The sequence below is a fragment of the Lissotriton helveticus genome, chromosome 2_1 (genome assembly GCF_964261635.1).
Source record: "Lissotriton helveticus chromosome 2_1, aLisHel1.1, whole genome shotgun sequence".
NCBI classification, from domain to species: domain Eukaryota; kingdom Metazoa; phylum Chordata; class Amphibia; order Caudata; family Salamandridae; genus Lissotriton; species Lissotriton helveticus.
The window spans coordinates 876,547,010-876,561,788 of record NC_136059.1 but is presented as its reverse complement, the minus strand read 5'-3'; the positions used below and the strand labels follow the sequence as shown (position 1 = coordinate 876,561,788).

At 47.1% G+C, this 14,779-nt stretch overlaps 1 protein-coding gene across 1 annotated transcript in view; it reads right to left on the bottom strand.

Moving 5' to 3' along the window:
* Positions 1 to 10,789, bottom strand: part of SLC12A2 (solute carrier family 12 member 2) — a 439,949-nt gene extending 429,160 nt beyond the window's left edge. The window contains exon 1 of the mRNA XM_078675608.1: positions 9,834 to 10,789. Coding sequence (XP_078531734.1) covers positions 9,834 to 10,322 — 489 coding nt within the window. The 5' untranslated portion in view covers positions 10,323 to 10,789. The remainder of the gene's footprint in view (positions 1 to 9,833) is intronic.
* Positions 10,790 to 14,779: the final 3,990 nt, after the last annotated feature.

The window sequence follows — 14,779 nt, the reverse complement described above, 5'->3', positions numbered from 1 at the left end:
TAGACAGTCTCTTCACCAATGGTGTAACAGAATATCATATCCATAAAATACAAAAAGCACGCATGCACATCACATCAAATCACTTTTATCCCAGTGCCTTGTGCACAAAGCTTCAATGCAAGTTCTTTTTCCAGTTACTCCTTCTCAATCCAAAATAATCACGTAGTGTAGACAAAATACTTTATTTCTTTTTTTTTAAATTCAAGTGCTTCACAGCCTGTGAAGTACTTGAATTAAAAAAAAAAAGAAAAGAAATAAAGTATTTTGTCTACACTACGTGATTCTTTTGGATTGAGAAGGAGTAACTGGAAAAAGAACTTGCATTGAAGCTTTGTGCACTAGGCACTGGGATAAAAGTGATTGGATGTGATGTGCATGGGTGCTTTTTGTATTTTATGCCTCTGTACAATAGGCATCTCTCATCTGTAACACGATGTTTCCCCCATTATCTGAGGGCTTGCATAGGATTGTTTTATCATCTTGTATCGATTTCAATGCCTCTTTCTGTCCTTTGGTCAGATTTTGGTCCAGTTTGTTGTTTGCCCTGGTTCTTAATGCCAGCAAGTCTTTAGTTACTGCTTCTGAGAACACATCAATCGCATCCATTGGTAGTCGAGATAGAAATTGCGATGCAGGTTTAAAGGGACTAGCGTCTTTCTTGTTCCACCCCCAATCTAGATGCTCTTTCTACTGTGTTCAATGTCGACGTGTTGGTGTTTATGACTTCATCAGCAATTGTTACCATTGCTTCCCAAGTGCTCAGATCTTCCCCTGTTCTTCCATCGGTTTCCGTGGGTGCTCTTTGTGGTTTCCTTTTGTCACACGCATTAGGTCTTGTCTTAAAGTATTTATGCAGTTTAAGCTTTCTGGTCATTTTGAATAAATAAACTGTAAAAACTGTAAACTTCATACTTGTATAGCGCACTTATACCCTGAGGCATCTAGGCGATGTACGCATACCGCTGTGGTATCCTTCCTGGCCTTTTCCCTGTGAAGTGTCCACTCCTGGGCACCCCAAAGGTGAAGCCAGGCATCCTAGCGCTGTTGGGGCTGTTGTGGAGATTAAGCAAACTATTGCCCAGAGTTGAAGAGTGGGACCCATGATTAGATTAGGCACCGAGGCGAGAATTATCAGGTCCGAAGAAATTGAGCCCAAGACCCGCCGAGGCGGGAATTGAACCCTGGTCCCTGGCAAGACCTCTGCATCAGGGTCTGCCGCTCTAACCATTGAGCCACACTTCTCCACTAAATAGATTCTAGTCTGAGTATAGTCCATGTTGGATGAAGGGCAGAACGTGAGGCCCAGTTTCAACACTGTTTTTTCATCTGTGGTAAATGCTCTGGATGTTAAGTTGACAATGGTCACATTTTCTAGGTCCATCTCTTGCACCTCTTTCTGCGGGTTACTCTTTGCGGGGTGCTTTGTCCACCTTATCCATCCTCCCCTCCTGGTCGGCCTTTTGTTCCCTCTTGGGGTTTGTTTTTCCCCCCTCTTAGCCATGTCTGATGCATGACTCGGAATTCCTCCTGAAAAGGGGTCTTCTTGAACGTTGAGGTCGTTGCGGCATCATCACCAGAGGATTCACCAGTTACTTCAGACTCTGATGTCTCCACCCTGGCTGTCATCACGGCGGGGGTGGTTTGGACGCCACTTCTTTCCTGGTTCCTTCAAATTTTTGGGCAAACGTTAGGACTCTACCTTGGGCATAGTCACGAGCATCCCTTTCAAATTTTTTTTGTTTTCGTTGTTTGATTTTAGATTTATATTTCAACAAGCGTTTTTTCATGTTTTCTCTAAGTTCCTCAATTTTCTTCTTCTCTTCTTCATCTATTTCGGCTTCCAGTTTTTCTATTTCTTGCGTGGCTTTATCTCGGTCACTCCACACAAACTGTACTAATATCACTAGCATCCTCTTGCATGATTGCGCTATATGCTCTGCCCATGCGTCCAAAAACTGAGGATCTGGGTTTTCGTACGCCGGAATAGTATAAATCCTCAGTCCTCTCGGGACTCGTTCCACATAGATATAGCTTTGGAGGGAGGTTACCTCCCACCATTTTCCTATTTCTCTCTCATACACTTGTTCTAGTGTATTAAATGTTGCTGTCACATTTGTGTTTGCCCCAGTATCTTTATTGCTTGGCACATGTTGCAATGGTATCTCTTTTATGAACATATCTTGCGCCGCTTCCCGGCGTGCCGGCACCTTAAACATCGTTTATGCTTTGTTTTTTGCAAAGGAGGACTTGATTTTATCCCCCTCGTTCTGCCACTCACGCTGGATTAAATGCGCCATTTAAGATTGAGAATCGTTTACCCGCTCTTCCATTCCTCACGTCGGGCGTCCTCCGACCATAAGGCCATGAAGTTCCGTTGGCAGGCTTCTCCCTGTGGCGGTGCAGCCTGGGTTCAAATTCCACTCGTTTGCACCGATTAGGCGCACTCGCGTACGGGTGCCTTCGTTGCGGCGGTGCTGCCGCGTAATTATCGCTCTCTCAGTTGTTTCAAATAAGGTGTTGCTCTTGAGGTCAATGGAACCAATGGCCGATATACAGCATAATTTCCATAGTAATGTATGTGCACTGGTGAGCAAACAGTGAAAACGATTATATATATATATATATATATATATATATATATATATATATATATATATATATATATATATATATATATATATACACACACACACGAAAATTAAAATCATTAGTTTTGTCCTCAAAACTAGTGTTCATACCTTCCATAAAGGTAACACTTGAGAAAGTGCATGTCTTTTTGCATCTTCGGTTTTTCGGCAAACCATTTATTGTTAACAGTGCTAACACCTACCTTGAACAACAATGCTGCTCACCCAAACAGACTAGACACAACCTGTGAAAATCCATTAGTGATAACCATAGCAGGTTCCTAGGAAATCGCATGTTTCGTTTCAGAAACAAATATTTGTAGAATGGTCTGATTAAGTAGGCCTTCCAGAGATTTGGGATTAAATAACAATTCAGGGTAAGACAACTCAAAGAAAACATTTTGCAAATTAGTCCCAGTGTTGAACCAAAAAATAGGGCTGCGCTCAAAAGGTCTAGAGTAGCCTATAATGTTGCACTGAGAATAGGCAAAGAAAAATTATGAACCTCTGATTAATACTAATTATATAAATCCTCCCTTTATTACCACTTCTAGAAAAACACTCCATTTATTGTTCTAAATGCATCAGAAATAACATTCACGAGCAGGCATGTGGCTATAGAACTTCATTAGCATGTACTAGGAGTGACAGTTTGTTAAATGGTATCGTCTCAAATACAAATTTTAATCATTCCAGTCTTTACTTTTTTGCACTCATGTTCTTTAAACAGCTTTCATTTCCCGATAGTGGAATATACTTAAATGGCTTTGAATATTTTCAGGAGAAAAACTGATTGGGGCAAAAAAAAAATCCTAAAGAATAACTTCTGCCCTCTGGATTACCTTTTGAAAATCCAAGTTTTGGCTTAGGTAGGAAGTTTAGAAGGCAATGTACCATAAAAACTCATGTGTCTTGACCTTCAGAAACATGTTCAAAGTCAAGACTGTATTTTGAAGCCTATCTTGCATACCATTCATTTGGTACAATAAGGTAAATCAGTGGTCTTAATTGCCTACTCCTCAATTTAAGTCAATTGACCGTCAAACTTTGGTAAAGCTGGGAGATTCCCATTTAAGATGACAACATAGCCTGGATTGGATTACTCAGATGTTGAATACATCAAATTGTAACACCTTATTAGAGCATTAGTGAAACTTGGTTATTCAGTGTTGTTGCCAGTTGTTCAAGTACCTTACTGCAGACGAAAAACTTCAAGAATTAAATACAACTGGGAAATACATTCTGCATGTCCAGCTTTAACCATTGACAGAACCCTACAAATACTGTATCTTTAAGAGCAAACGAACAAGAGTCATTGCAAAACCAATTTCCTCAACTTCTAGCTTTGATTTGCAAGACGGAAAAAAGAGACAGGTGGAATGCCTCAATGTCAGCCATTGCTTATTAGAGGGGGCTGCGTGCCAGTCCATCGTTATTTTCCCTCCACTTCAAATAGCGAGGAGCAAAACAGGGATATATATATATATATATATATATATATATATATATATATATATATATATATATATATATATATAACAGCTGAGGCGCAAAAAAACCAAAAAAAAACAGACCAGGATGCTATAGAGAGGATCCACAATAAACCCAAAGACGGTTCTGTCTCTGAAGAATCACTGCGGAATTGCAGTACGAGTCCAATTGCAGTCAGCAGGGGACCCATGTTGGGGCAGGTATCTTGTCCTCAGATTTCTGTGCCATTTTTTTTTTTACATGTTTGGGCTTAGCCATTATTCTGTGTTTCAGATATCTTAAACTATGGTAAATTAATTAAAGGTAAAGTCTCATTTTGTTACTACTTAACTTATTAATTCAATTCCTGTTGATGCAAATTGCCCTTGAATGTAGTGGGCTACAGTAGACAATCAACTACACAATGTTAAATATAAAGGGATTCATTAGGAACAGACAGGCTCGGGATAATGTAATGCAGTCGGTGAAAGTGTTTGATGTACCAGAACGGACCATCATTCTCACGCTAGATGCAGGGAAGGCTTTGACCGGGTTGATGGGCAGTTTCACTCAGAGTCATCTCAAAATGTGGAGGTTCCTCATATGATTACCTATTTGCTGGCCTATTACGAAAACCCAACATCAAGTATTAGGAGTCAATGGTGCCCTTTACCCGCAAAGTCCCCTTTGCAGGAGTACCAGACCGGGATGTCCTCTGTCCCCATTAATGTTTGCACTCACAATGGAGGTACTAGTCTATTGACTAGAAACAAACCCTGGGATGCGAGGGCTCGAGGTAGATGGAGAGCATTGTAAACTACCACTCTTAGCGGATGATGTATTGTGCTTCCTTACATGTCCAGATACATCCCTCTCACTTCTGCTGGATGAATTAAAATATGAAGCAGTCTTGAGCTTTTGTATTTACTATGGGAAGTCTACAGGTATACAGGGTGTGCTGTGTAGTAAACTAGCACTAAGAGTACATGGTAAATGCAGAAATGTTCATTTGCAAGTGACTACTTGCATAAAAGTCTTTTGCCATGTGCAATCAGGGTGTTACAACGAGAAATAGAATTTAAATATTGTAAGGGCAGCCATGCGCATAGTGTCTCAATTTTACCACTTTGTTTGAATCTCCAGCTTTACTCTGGTTTACATTGCAGTGTATCCTCATTTTCCGTGTCAGCTCTTTGTCTCCATGTAATTTACATGGACTTTCTGCACGCTTTAAAAGACTGCACTTGTGCTGGATAATACCACAACCACATGTCTGCACTTTAACTGTTACAAAGCCACTTTAAGTAGTTTTCCACTTAAAAAGTCACAGCAGTTGAAAAATGGCTTCGGATGGTTAACACGATAAGTAAACATAAGCGCCAAGTGCTTTTGTAAAACTACTGCTTCCTAGCTGTGATGCTCAAAGGGAGTACAATTATGTATAGCATGTCATGGCTGGTAGGAGGGAGACAACTAGCAAAGAAAGCAAGAGGTCTAACTCAGGACAGACCCGAATCCTTGTTAGAGCATAGTCACCATTTTACTTTGCAACTGGATTACCTTCTTGCCGGGTTGGAACGGATTTTCCAAGTCATGAGCAAATCCAGCTTGTAATTCAATTAGAACGTGTTTGTGGGGTGTACAGCAGCAGTTGTAAATAAATGGTAGCAGGTTTTAATGCAATTATTTCTAACTGATTAGATATGCTGCCAGGAAAATTCCATCGCAAGGGTAGAGGATTTACAGCTTGGAATGTTGGCAGGAATTTCTACAAAAGTATCCTAAAACATGAAAGGGTGCTAAATTTAAAGTAGTGTTCTTGCCCACCTAACTCCTTCCTTGTACAGGATTTCCAACCAAAGATAATACTCTGCATTTAAAAACGTTGTCGCCTCAAGAACAACTAGCTGCTCTGTGGTTCGGTAGAAAAACCTGCACAATGCACCTTTCTTCCAAACAAGTGTGCAACCACTTATACTCCTAGTAAAATTGCATGGGTATTTATATTTGCAAAAGAGCATATTTGGGAATGACTATGTGAATTCCCTCCACTATTGATTTTACCATTTATGTTTTCGCCACTAAGACAAAAACAAGAAAACAAGGGATAACTTATTTTTAAAGGCAACTGAGACATGTAAAATAAGACTGTTAAATGTGTATTTTTAAAGCTCCATTCATAGACACGCATCAGTTATCTTGCGTGTTAACACCATTTTGAAAATTATTCTACTTTAGATAGAACATTTCTGAACATGTGCATTAAAAGTTCAACTGGCTGCTTTTCTTGTCACCTGAAAAATGTTTCAGTACTCGATCGAGCGACTAGGTTAAGATGCTCGTTAAATATATGTGCCAATTGTGTCACTCTAGTAAGAAAATCAAAACTGTGTCAAAGAATCTGCAGATACTAACTGACTAATCGTTCCTTCCCTTAATAAGTGGTCCTGGGAAGTCGCTCCCTCCCTCCGGGCTTCCACCCTTACTGGGAACACCACAAACACAAAGGGTGACAATTTCACATAACAGACACTTGGCATGCAGCGGAGGTAACAGAAAAGGAGTTGTAACTACGTTTTCTTACACCATAGGCCCCCTAAATAAAGACAGATTGAGGAGATCTAAATGTGTCCTTGTGGTGCTAAAAGAGTATTCCGTCAAGGACTTCATGGCGACCCTGTGAATTAACAGCCAGGTATCCTGAGGTGATCCCAGCAACACTCAACAAGTCCATGCCCAGTCACATTTCAAAGACCTATGACAGTTGTATTAATCATACAACTGTCACAACACCCTCAAGCGTTAACAAGAACTCTGCGTCACAGGAGAAGCTTAAATATTGATTACAGGCAGTGTTCCAACCTGGCTAAATGCTTGAAGCTGGTGAGGTAAGAGGTTGCTGTTGAGATGACATCACCTGGAGAGTAGATTCGACGCTGTGCAAATGCAAAGAGTGGGGGGAAAAATCGCCTCAATTGAGAAGTAATCAAACACCAAATTATAGGCCAGTACTCCTATTGCCACAAGTCAAGCTAAAGTGTTGGGGGTGGGGTGGTGTTAGGGTGTAGCAAAATATTATTCTTGCTTTGTAAAGTTGTTATATACATGTAACTTTATTCTAACACTAAGAAAGGATATGAAATTAGACTATAAACAAGACGTATGCAAGCTTTGGGAGACTGAGCAACATGTCCACATTTTTATGTTCAGTAGGATCAGTCCATTTTTTCTACAGGCAGCTATGGTGCCCAGCTGTAGAAAATATTACCGACAATGAGAACTGCACAACTGGTTACTCCATTTATTCTGAACCATAAATGCATAACTCTGCTGCTGCAGTGGCTGTGAGCCTAACTGTTGTTCTCCAGCGGACACAGTGCAGACTCGGTACCCAGCAAAATACCAGAGCGTTTCTGCAAGGTTCCATTGGGGCAGCTGCAAGGGCTCATTCTGCTAGAATTCAGTATCTTTGTCATGCACTTAGTAAATGGACAACGCTAAAAATCAAGACATTTGCAAATCCAGTGTGGACAAAGAATCTACAAGCCACAACTGTTTATAATCAAACTTTAGCCATCAGTATCCTAAATTACACGTATACTAATCTAAGATGCAAACTGTGTTTTAGATATGCATCCTTATCAAAAAGGAACAATTTTTGTAAAACTGCCAAGATACAGTAACTTTAAAGCCTTTCCTAAAACCACCATTATACCTATTCAGTAGAAATATGGCCACCGTGACACATAGCAAGCCAGAACAATGAAACCTTTCCAGTATTAAAAACAAACTGCAGTGCGTGTACACGACACAAAAGAAAAAAAGCCATGAGAAAAATGAAGCAAATAGAAGACAGCATCGTTAGTGCCCGGCCCTTGGGAGCCTGCTAAGTAACCGGATGCAAGGACTATGAATAGTGAGCAGAAGATGGATCTCCAGGGAGATAAGCCAATTCTCAATCATGAGCTCATGAAAACTCCCAGCTCTTTCATGGCCCGCTCGGGGAAGTTCATTTGGGAGACTGGTGTGGGAAGGTCATCTGTGACTTCTAACGGCAGCGAGTTATTTCCAACACAACTCAAAATTAGCATCCTGCCGAGAGCATGGGAAAACTCAGACAAGTGCTTCAATTAGACGTCGGGACTAGACAAAAGAGTAAAGAAAGCTTCATTGATAAAAGATTCTCGCTCATTTTAGGATCATGGAGCTGTGAACATATAGGTTTAGATGGAGCAAGGGCATTTAGTGACCCGATAGTGCGACAGAGATGAACCAAACACCTAACAAAGTCTTGTTACAGCAAAAAATAAAGGATAGAGCGAATAACAAATCTGTAATCGCTACTCAAAATACATTCCTCATCCCTCAAAAGGTCTCCCTCATTAAGCAATATTGACACTTGTTTTGAACTACAACAGGCGAATATTTAGATGTAGGGTCACTCTTCTCCTGCTGCTCCCCAAAACGCAGTGTGGCCTATTTTGCAGTAATAACAGAGTCATGGGCAATGTGCAGATCAAGTAAAGCAATTTAAAAAAAATTACAGAACTGCACCGACAACAAAATGCACCAAACCACTAGCAAACAGCATGAATGCCTGAGCACAAACAACAGGTATCAAGTTAGAAGCGTTCATTAAGTAGTTACTTAACCTTTACACTGATCAGAATGTTCTTCCAGCAACCAACAGCACTTGGCTATTGTGTGCATCAGCAATTACATCGCATGGTCATTGCTGACCTATTGACAGTAATCTAACTCTAAGAGAACACAGTAAACGAGCCACCGGATGCCATGTCAGTGCTGTCACTTCAGAAATGAATAACTATGCAGAATTCTCACTAGTCATTTTAAACAAATAGTAAACGTCCTACTCAATTGCTCTATGTTGTCCCTGGAGGACTTTGCACACACCGTGCAATTTTATAAAAAAAAATAGAGCCCATGAACAAACTCACAGATGCAAACACACACACGTGACCCTGCACATGCTCGGTCATCAATGCGATAAGTGTGCACATCCCATTACACTCAAATGAAACGATAGCTGCCCTGACCATCAGGATCCTTCATGCCCCATGCAATCAGCAAAACATGAGGCGACCCCTTTATTCTGCAACTTCTACAATCGGATCATCCACATTCTAGGACATGGCCTTGCACTTACACGACTGCATTAACAACAAACTCAGGTCGGTACCTCCTGCCCACGTTGCATGTACTGCGTTTGACACTACATATACCGTATCGCTACTATGCACATACGTCCCAATGCAAGTCTAATGCACCCTTGCATTCTGGCTATGTGGCAGGTTCAAACACACTTTGAGGTGTCCTCAAACAGGAGGTGTTAGACATATCACATTCCTGACCACAAGATAACCCCTCATCCTCTACGATTAGGGTAGATTCTACGCCCACCTTTACAGGACTCATAACCTATGCGTGGCACTGCCATCCTCTAGCCAACCTACACCAAAATATCGCTATGCTCGGTATTGTGCCTCTACTACTGAGCATCCTACTTACCTTCGCCTGGCCGTGTCACTTCGCTCTGCGCCGGTCCTCCAGTCCCTTGTCTGTCATGAATTCACTTTACACATTACCCACACGATGCTCCAGGAGCATCCAATGCGCACAGACCTGGCCCGCGTCTCTGCCTCCATCGGGTGACCTCCCCATCGCTCTCAACATCCCTCCATCATCCACCCTCCGCATCCCCGGTCGCAGCCTCACCTTCTCCAGCTCGTCGTGCAGCTCGGCCAGGCTGGGACGCAGCAGCTTCTCGCCCAGGTCGGCGGCAGTGTGCCGGTAGTGGTCGATGCGGGGCACGGCATCGATGGTGTTGTGTCCGAAGGTACGCATGTAGTAGGTGTTCGTGTGCGTGTCATAGTAGTAGTGATGCTGCCCGCCCGAGTGCTGGCTGCCGGCCTCGCTCAGCGCCGTGTCCCCGTTCTGGAAGCTCACCCCGCCGTGCGCCGGGGGCTCCGGGGAGTCACCGCCGCTGTCCCGGTCCGCCGGGTCCACGAAGTTGACATGAAACCGGCCCTTGGCCTCGTCGTCTCGGGCCTTCGGGGCGCCCCCCTCCGTCACCGGGTCCACCTGGAAACGGCTCTGGCTGGGCGTGGGTCCGAGGGGCCGGTTGGGCCCGTCGCCGGCGCCTACGGCCAGCAGTTCCTCCTCGCCCGGGGCCAGCGGGGCCTGCGCGCTGCCCGGCTCCTCCATGCTGCCGGTGCGGCGGCGGCGGTTGCTCCTGAGCTCTGCGATGCGGTGCGCCTCCTCTCCCGTCCTCCCCTCGCCGCAGGTACACAGCTGCGCCTCCTGCTGCACACCTGAGCCGGCTCAGCACGCCTCCCGCGGGAGCATCCCGCGCTCAGAGCCCGGGCGGGGAAGGGCAGATGCTCAGACACAAAGACGCCCTCCGCGCCCCTGCGCACATGGACCGGGCAGGGATGAGGGGCCGGCAGCGGCGTCCGCCTCTTCTGACAGCGCCGCGCTTACAGCTCCCGCCTCTGACCCTGAACTGAATACCACACACACTCACTCTCTGCCGCGGCTCCTGCCTTTTAAAGAAAGCGGCTGCGAGAAGGAAAGGAAGGACCGCGAAAGGCTGTCTGCACAGGGCGCCTCCCCCTGCTCGGCTGCAGCCCTCCCTCCCCGCGGCCGCCACCGCCCCTCCTCTGGATGCTGCTGTCTCCTGGGCCCCGCCCCGGATTCCGGGCGGTCCTCGCGCGCTGCTGCTGCTGCTCTTCCTCCTCCTTTCAAAAAAAAGAAAAAACTTGTCAAAACTCTATGTCGGTTTACTTCTGGACGTGAAGTATCGCGGGAGCGGGGCTGCGGTAGGACAGGAGAGCCGCGGCGCGCACACGGGGAGGAGGATGCCGCAGGCCAGGCCAAGACCAGGAAGGGAAGGGCGCGGCCCGCAGACAATAGCGCTGCAGCTGTCGCCGCCTTTCGGTTCATCCACACCGTCACTGGCGGCGAGAGGCGCCGGGAGGCTTCTGGGTGGCGCGGCGCGGCGCGGCGAGGCGGCAGGCTTCAGAGAGGCTTCATACACCGGAACCGTCGGGCAGCATCTCAGACCGGACCTCGGCTTTCAACCAGCCCCTGGCAGACTACACGCGGGCCTCGACACCTGGAAGGACACCCTGCGAAGTTTCAAACCTTGGGCTTCCGGTCTCGCACTCGTTGTTCTGCACCGTGACTTTAACCTGTTTACATTTTCTCTTCACTTCGTTGAAAACTCAAAGTTGAGGATCTTTCTATAGTTCGCCTGCATCGTCCCATTATACTTGGCAACCATACCTTTTCCAAGCGAAGGACTAGAAACGAGCAAATCATTATTATTCCTTAAGTGACCCTTGTTTTGCGATTTCGTTTGAGATAAAAGACCAGTAACCTACAGTCTAAAACGTTGCAATCAATATTCGTTGTAAAAAGAGGAACTTCAGTACTAGTTTAGAGCTATGGTCTTTGAAAATTACAGTGCTAAGAATGTTTAGGGGCGAAGCACAGGAATAAAACAAAAAACTGAGGAAGGAGTTTTCCTGTCATTAAAGAGGAGAGCTAGCAAAACTCTGAGGATTTTTTGGCTTCCCGTAGAGCCAATGGATTTCCGAATACGACTTTCACCCATGGCAAAATGCTTCAAAGACGTGGTGCATTTCTGGGGGGTTAATTCATCTGCCATGCCCCTCGTTTTCTGCCTTCTTTATTCAAGTCTTTCCTCGAGCTGCTCCAGTTTGTTGTGCCTTGCCATGAATTCACTTTCTAAGTTCGAACATGTAAAAAACAAGTCTGGATTCCTGAAAAAATAAGAACTTCTTAAGCAAAATATTCTAATACATGCATCACTGTCAATGTGCTAAATCACACTACTGCTCCATGACCATTCCGCCATCTTAAATGCGTTGAAACTCCGAGGCTGAGCTCAAAACTCATTGTTAACTTTCCACTTGGCAGATCTAATTTGTCAGTACTGTGGTGAAGGGTAGAAAAGTCCACTTTGCAATTTTACTGAATACACCGGTGTTCGGAATTGAGTGCTCCAGAGTTGACGAGGACAGCAGCTCATCTTTACCTCAACGTCTCCTTTACCAAGAGAGTTTTGATTTGAATCGGAGCTGGGATTCCATTGGAGCATGTCTGCTTATGTAGATCAATCAATCAATCAATCAAAGCATTTATATAGCGCACTACTCACCCGGAGGGTCTCAAGGCGCTGGGGGGAGGGGGTCCGCTACTGCTCGAACAGCCAGGTCTTGAGCTGCTTCCTGAAGGCGAGGTGGTCTTGGGTCAGGCGGAGGTGGGTCGGAAGGGAGTTCCAAGTCTTGGCTGCCAGGTAGGAGAAGGACCTTCCTCCTGTGGTGGCTCTTCGGATGCGGGGGACGGCGGCGAGGGCGTGGCTGGTCGATCGAAGCTGGCGTTTGGGAGCGTAGAAGTTGAGGCGGCTGTTGAGGTATCCTGGGCCTTGGTTGTGTAGGGCTTTGTGTGCGTGTGTGAGGAGCCGGAAGGTGATTCTCTTGTTGACCGGGAGCCAGTGCAGGTCTCTCAGGTGTCCGGAGATGTGGCTGCGGCGGGGGATGTCCAGGATGAGTCGTGCTGAGGTGTTCTGGATCCGCTGGAGTCTCTTCTGGAGTTTGGCGGTGGTTCCGGCGTAGAGGGAGTTGCCGTAGTCCAGACGGCTGGTGACGAGGGCCTGGGTGACCGTCTTCCTGGTCTCGGTGGGGATCCATCGGAAGATCTTGCGTAGCATGCGCAGGATGTTGAAGCACGACGAGGAGACGGCGTTGACTTGTCTGGTCATGGAGAGGGAGGAGTCCAGGATGAAGCCCAGGTTGCGTGCGTGGTCTGTGGGTTTGGGTGCGCTGCCTAGGGCGGGGGGCCACCAGGAGTCGTCCCAGGCGGAGGGTGAAGATCCCAGGATGAGGACTTCTGTCTTGTCCGAGTTCAGTTTCAGGCGACTGTTCATCATCCACTTGGCAACGTCCGTCATCCCTTCGTGTAGGTTGGCTCTGGCGGTGGCGGGGTCGTTGGTGAGGGAGAGGATCAGCTGGGTGTCGTCGGCGTAGGAGATGATGTTGAGGTTGTGCTGGCGTGCGATGGCTGCGAGGGGGCTCATGTAGACGTTGAAGAGTGTTGGGCTGAGCGAGGAGCCTTGGGGAACGCCGCAGATGACTTCGGTGGCCTCCGATCTGAACGGGGGGAGGCGGACTCTCTGTGTCCTTCCGGCGAGGAAGGAGATGATCCACTTCAGTGCCTTCTCCTGGATTCCGACGTTGCTGAGGCGCTGTACTAGGGTACGGTGGCAGACAGTGTCGAAGGCCGCGGAGAGGTCCAGGAGGATGAGGGCCGCCGTTTCTCCGTTGTCGAGCAGGGCTCGGATGTCATCGGTAGCTGCGATCAGGGCGGTCTCGGTGCTGTGGTTGGCCCGGAAGCCAGACTGCGAGGGGTCGAGGGAGCAGTTCGTCTCGAGGAAGGCGGCCAGTTGCTTGTTGACGGTCTTCTCGATGACTTTTGCCGGAAACGGGAGCAGCGAGATGGGGCGGTAGTTCTTGAGGTCGGTGGGGTCGGCTGATGGCTTCTTAAGTAGGGCGCTGAGTTCGGCGTGCTTCCAGCTCTCCGGGAAGGTAGCGGTGTCGAAGGAGGTGTTGATGATGTCCCGCAGGTGGGGTGCGATGACAGCGTCGGCCTTGTTGAAGACGTGGTGAGGGCAGGGGTCTGTCGGAGATCCGGAGTGGATGGAGTTCATCGTGTTGACGGTGTCTTCGGTGCTGATTGGGGTCCAGGCACGGAGGGTGGTTGTGGGGGGCGGTGGTTCGGTCGTGGCGTGCGTCGGTTGAGTGCTGAAGCTGTTGTGTATGTCCGCGATCTTGTTGTGGAAGTAGGAGGCGAGGGAGTTGCAGAGGTCTTGCGAAGGGGTGATGTCGTTGTTTCCGGCGTTGGGGTTGGAGAGCTCTTTCACGATGTTGAAGAGTTCTTTGCTGTTGTGTGCGTTGTTGTCCAGTCGTTCCTTGAATGCGGTTTTCTTGGTGGCGTGGATCAGTTGGTGGTGTTTTCGGGTGGCGAGCTTGAGGGCAGTCATGTTGTCCGGTGTTGGGTCTCTGCGCCAGGTTTTCTCGAGTGCTCTGCAGTTCTTCTTGGAGCTCTTGAGTTCGTTGTTAAACCATGGTGCTTTCTTGCTGCCGGGTCTGCTCGGCGGGGTTTTCAGCGGGGCGAGGTCGTCTGCGCAGTCGCTGATCCATTTCGTGAGGTTCGTGGCCGCTTGGTTGGGGTTCGTTGTGCGTGTGGGAGGGTGCTTGCTCAGGGAAGTAGCGAGCTGGTCTGCAGTGATCTTGTTCCAGTTTCTGCGGGGAACCTGTTGCTGGTGATGGTGGAGCGTGGTCCTTCTGAAGCTGAAGTGGACGCAGCTGTGGTCCGTCCAGTGGAGTCCCGTGGCGTGGCTGAAGGCGATGTCCTTGCTGGAAGAGAAGACCGGGTCGAGTGTGTGTCCGGCGTAGTGGGTGGGGGTGGTCACCAGTTGCTTGAGTCCGAGGATGGCGAGGTTGTCCAGCAGGGTGGTGGTGTTGTGGTCGTTGTTGTTCTCCAGGTGGAAGTTGAGGTCCCCGAGGAGGATGTAGTCGGCAGAGGGGAGGGCGTGCGGGCTGATGAAGTCGGCGATGTCTTCGCTGAAATGTGTACGT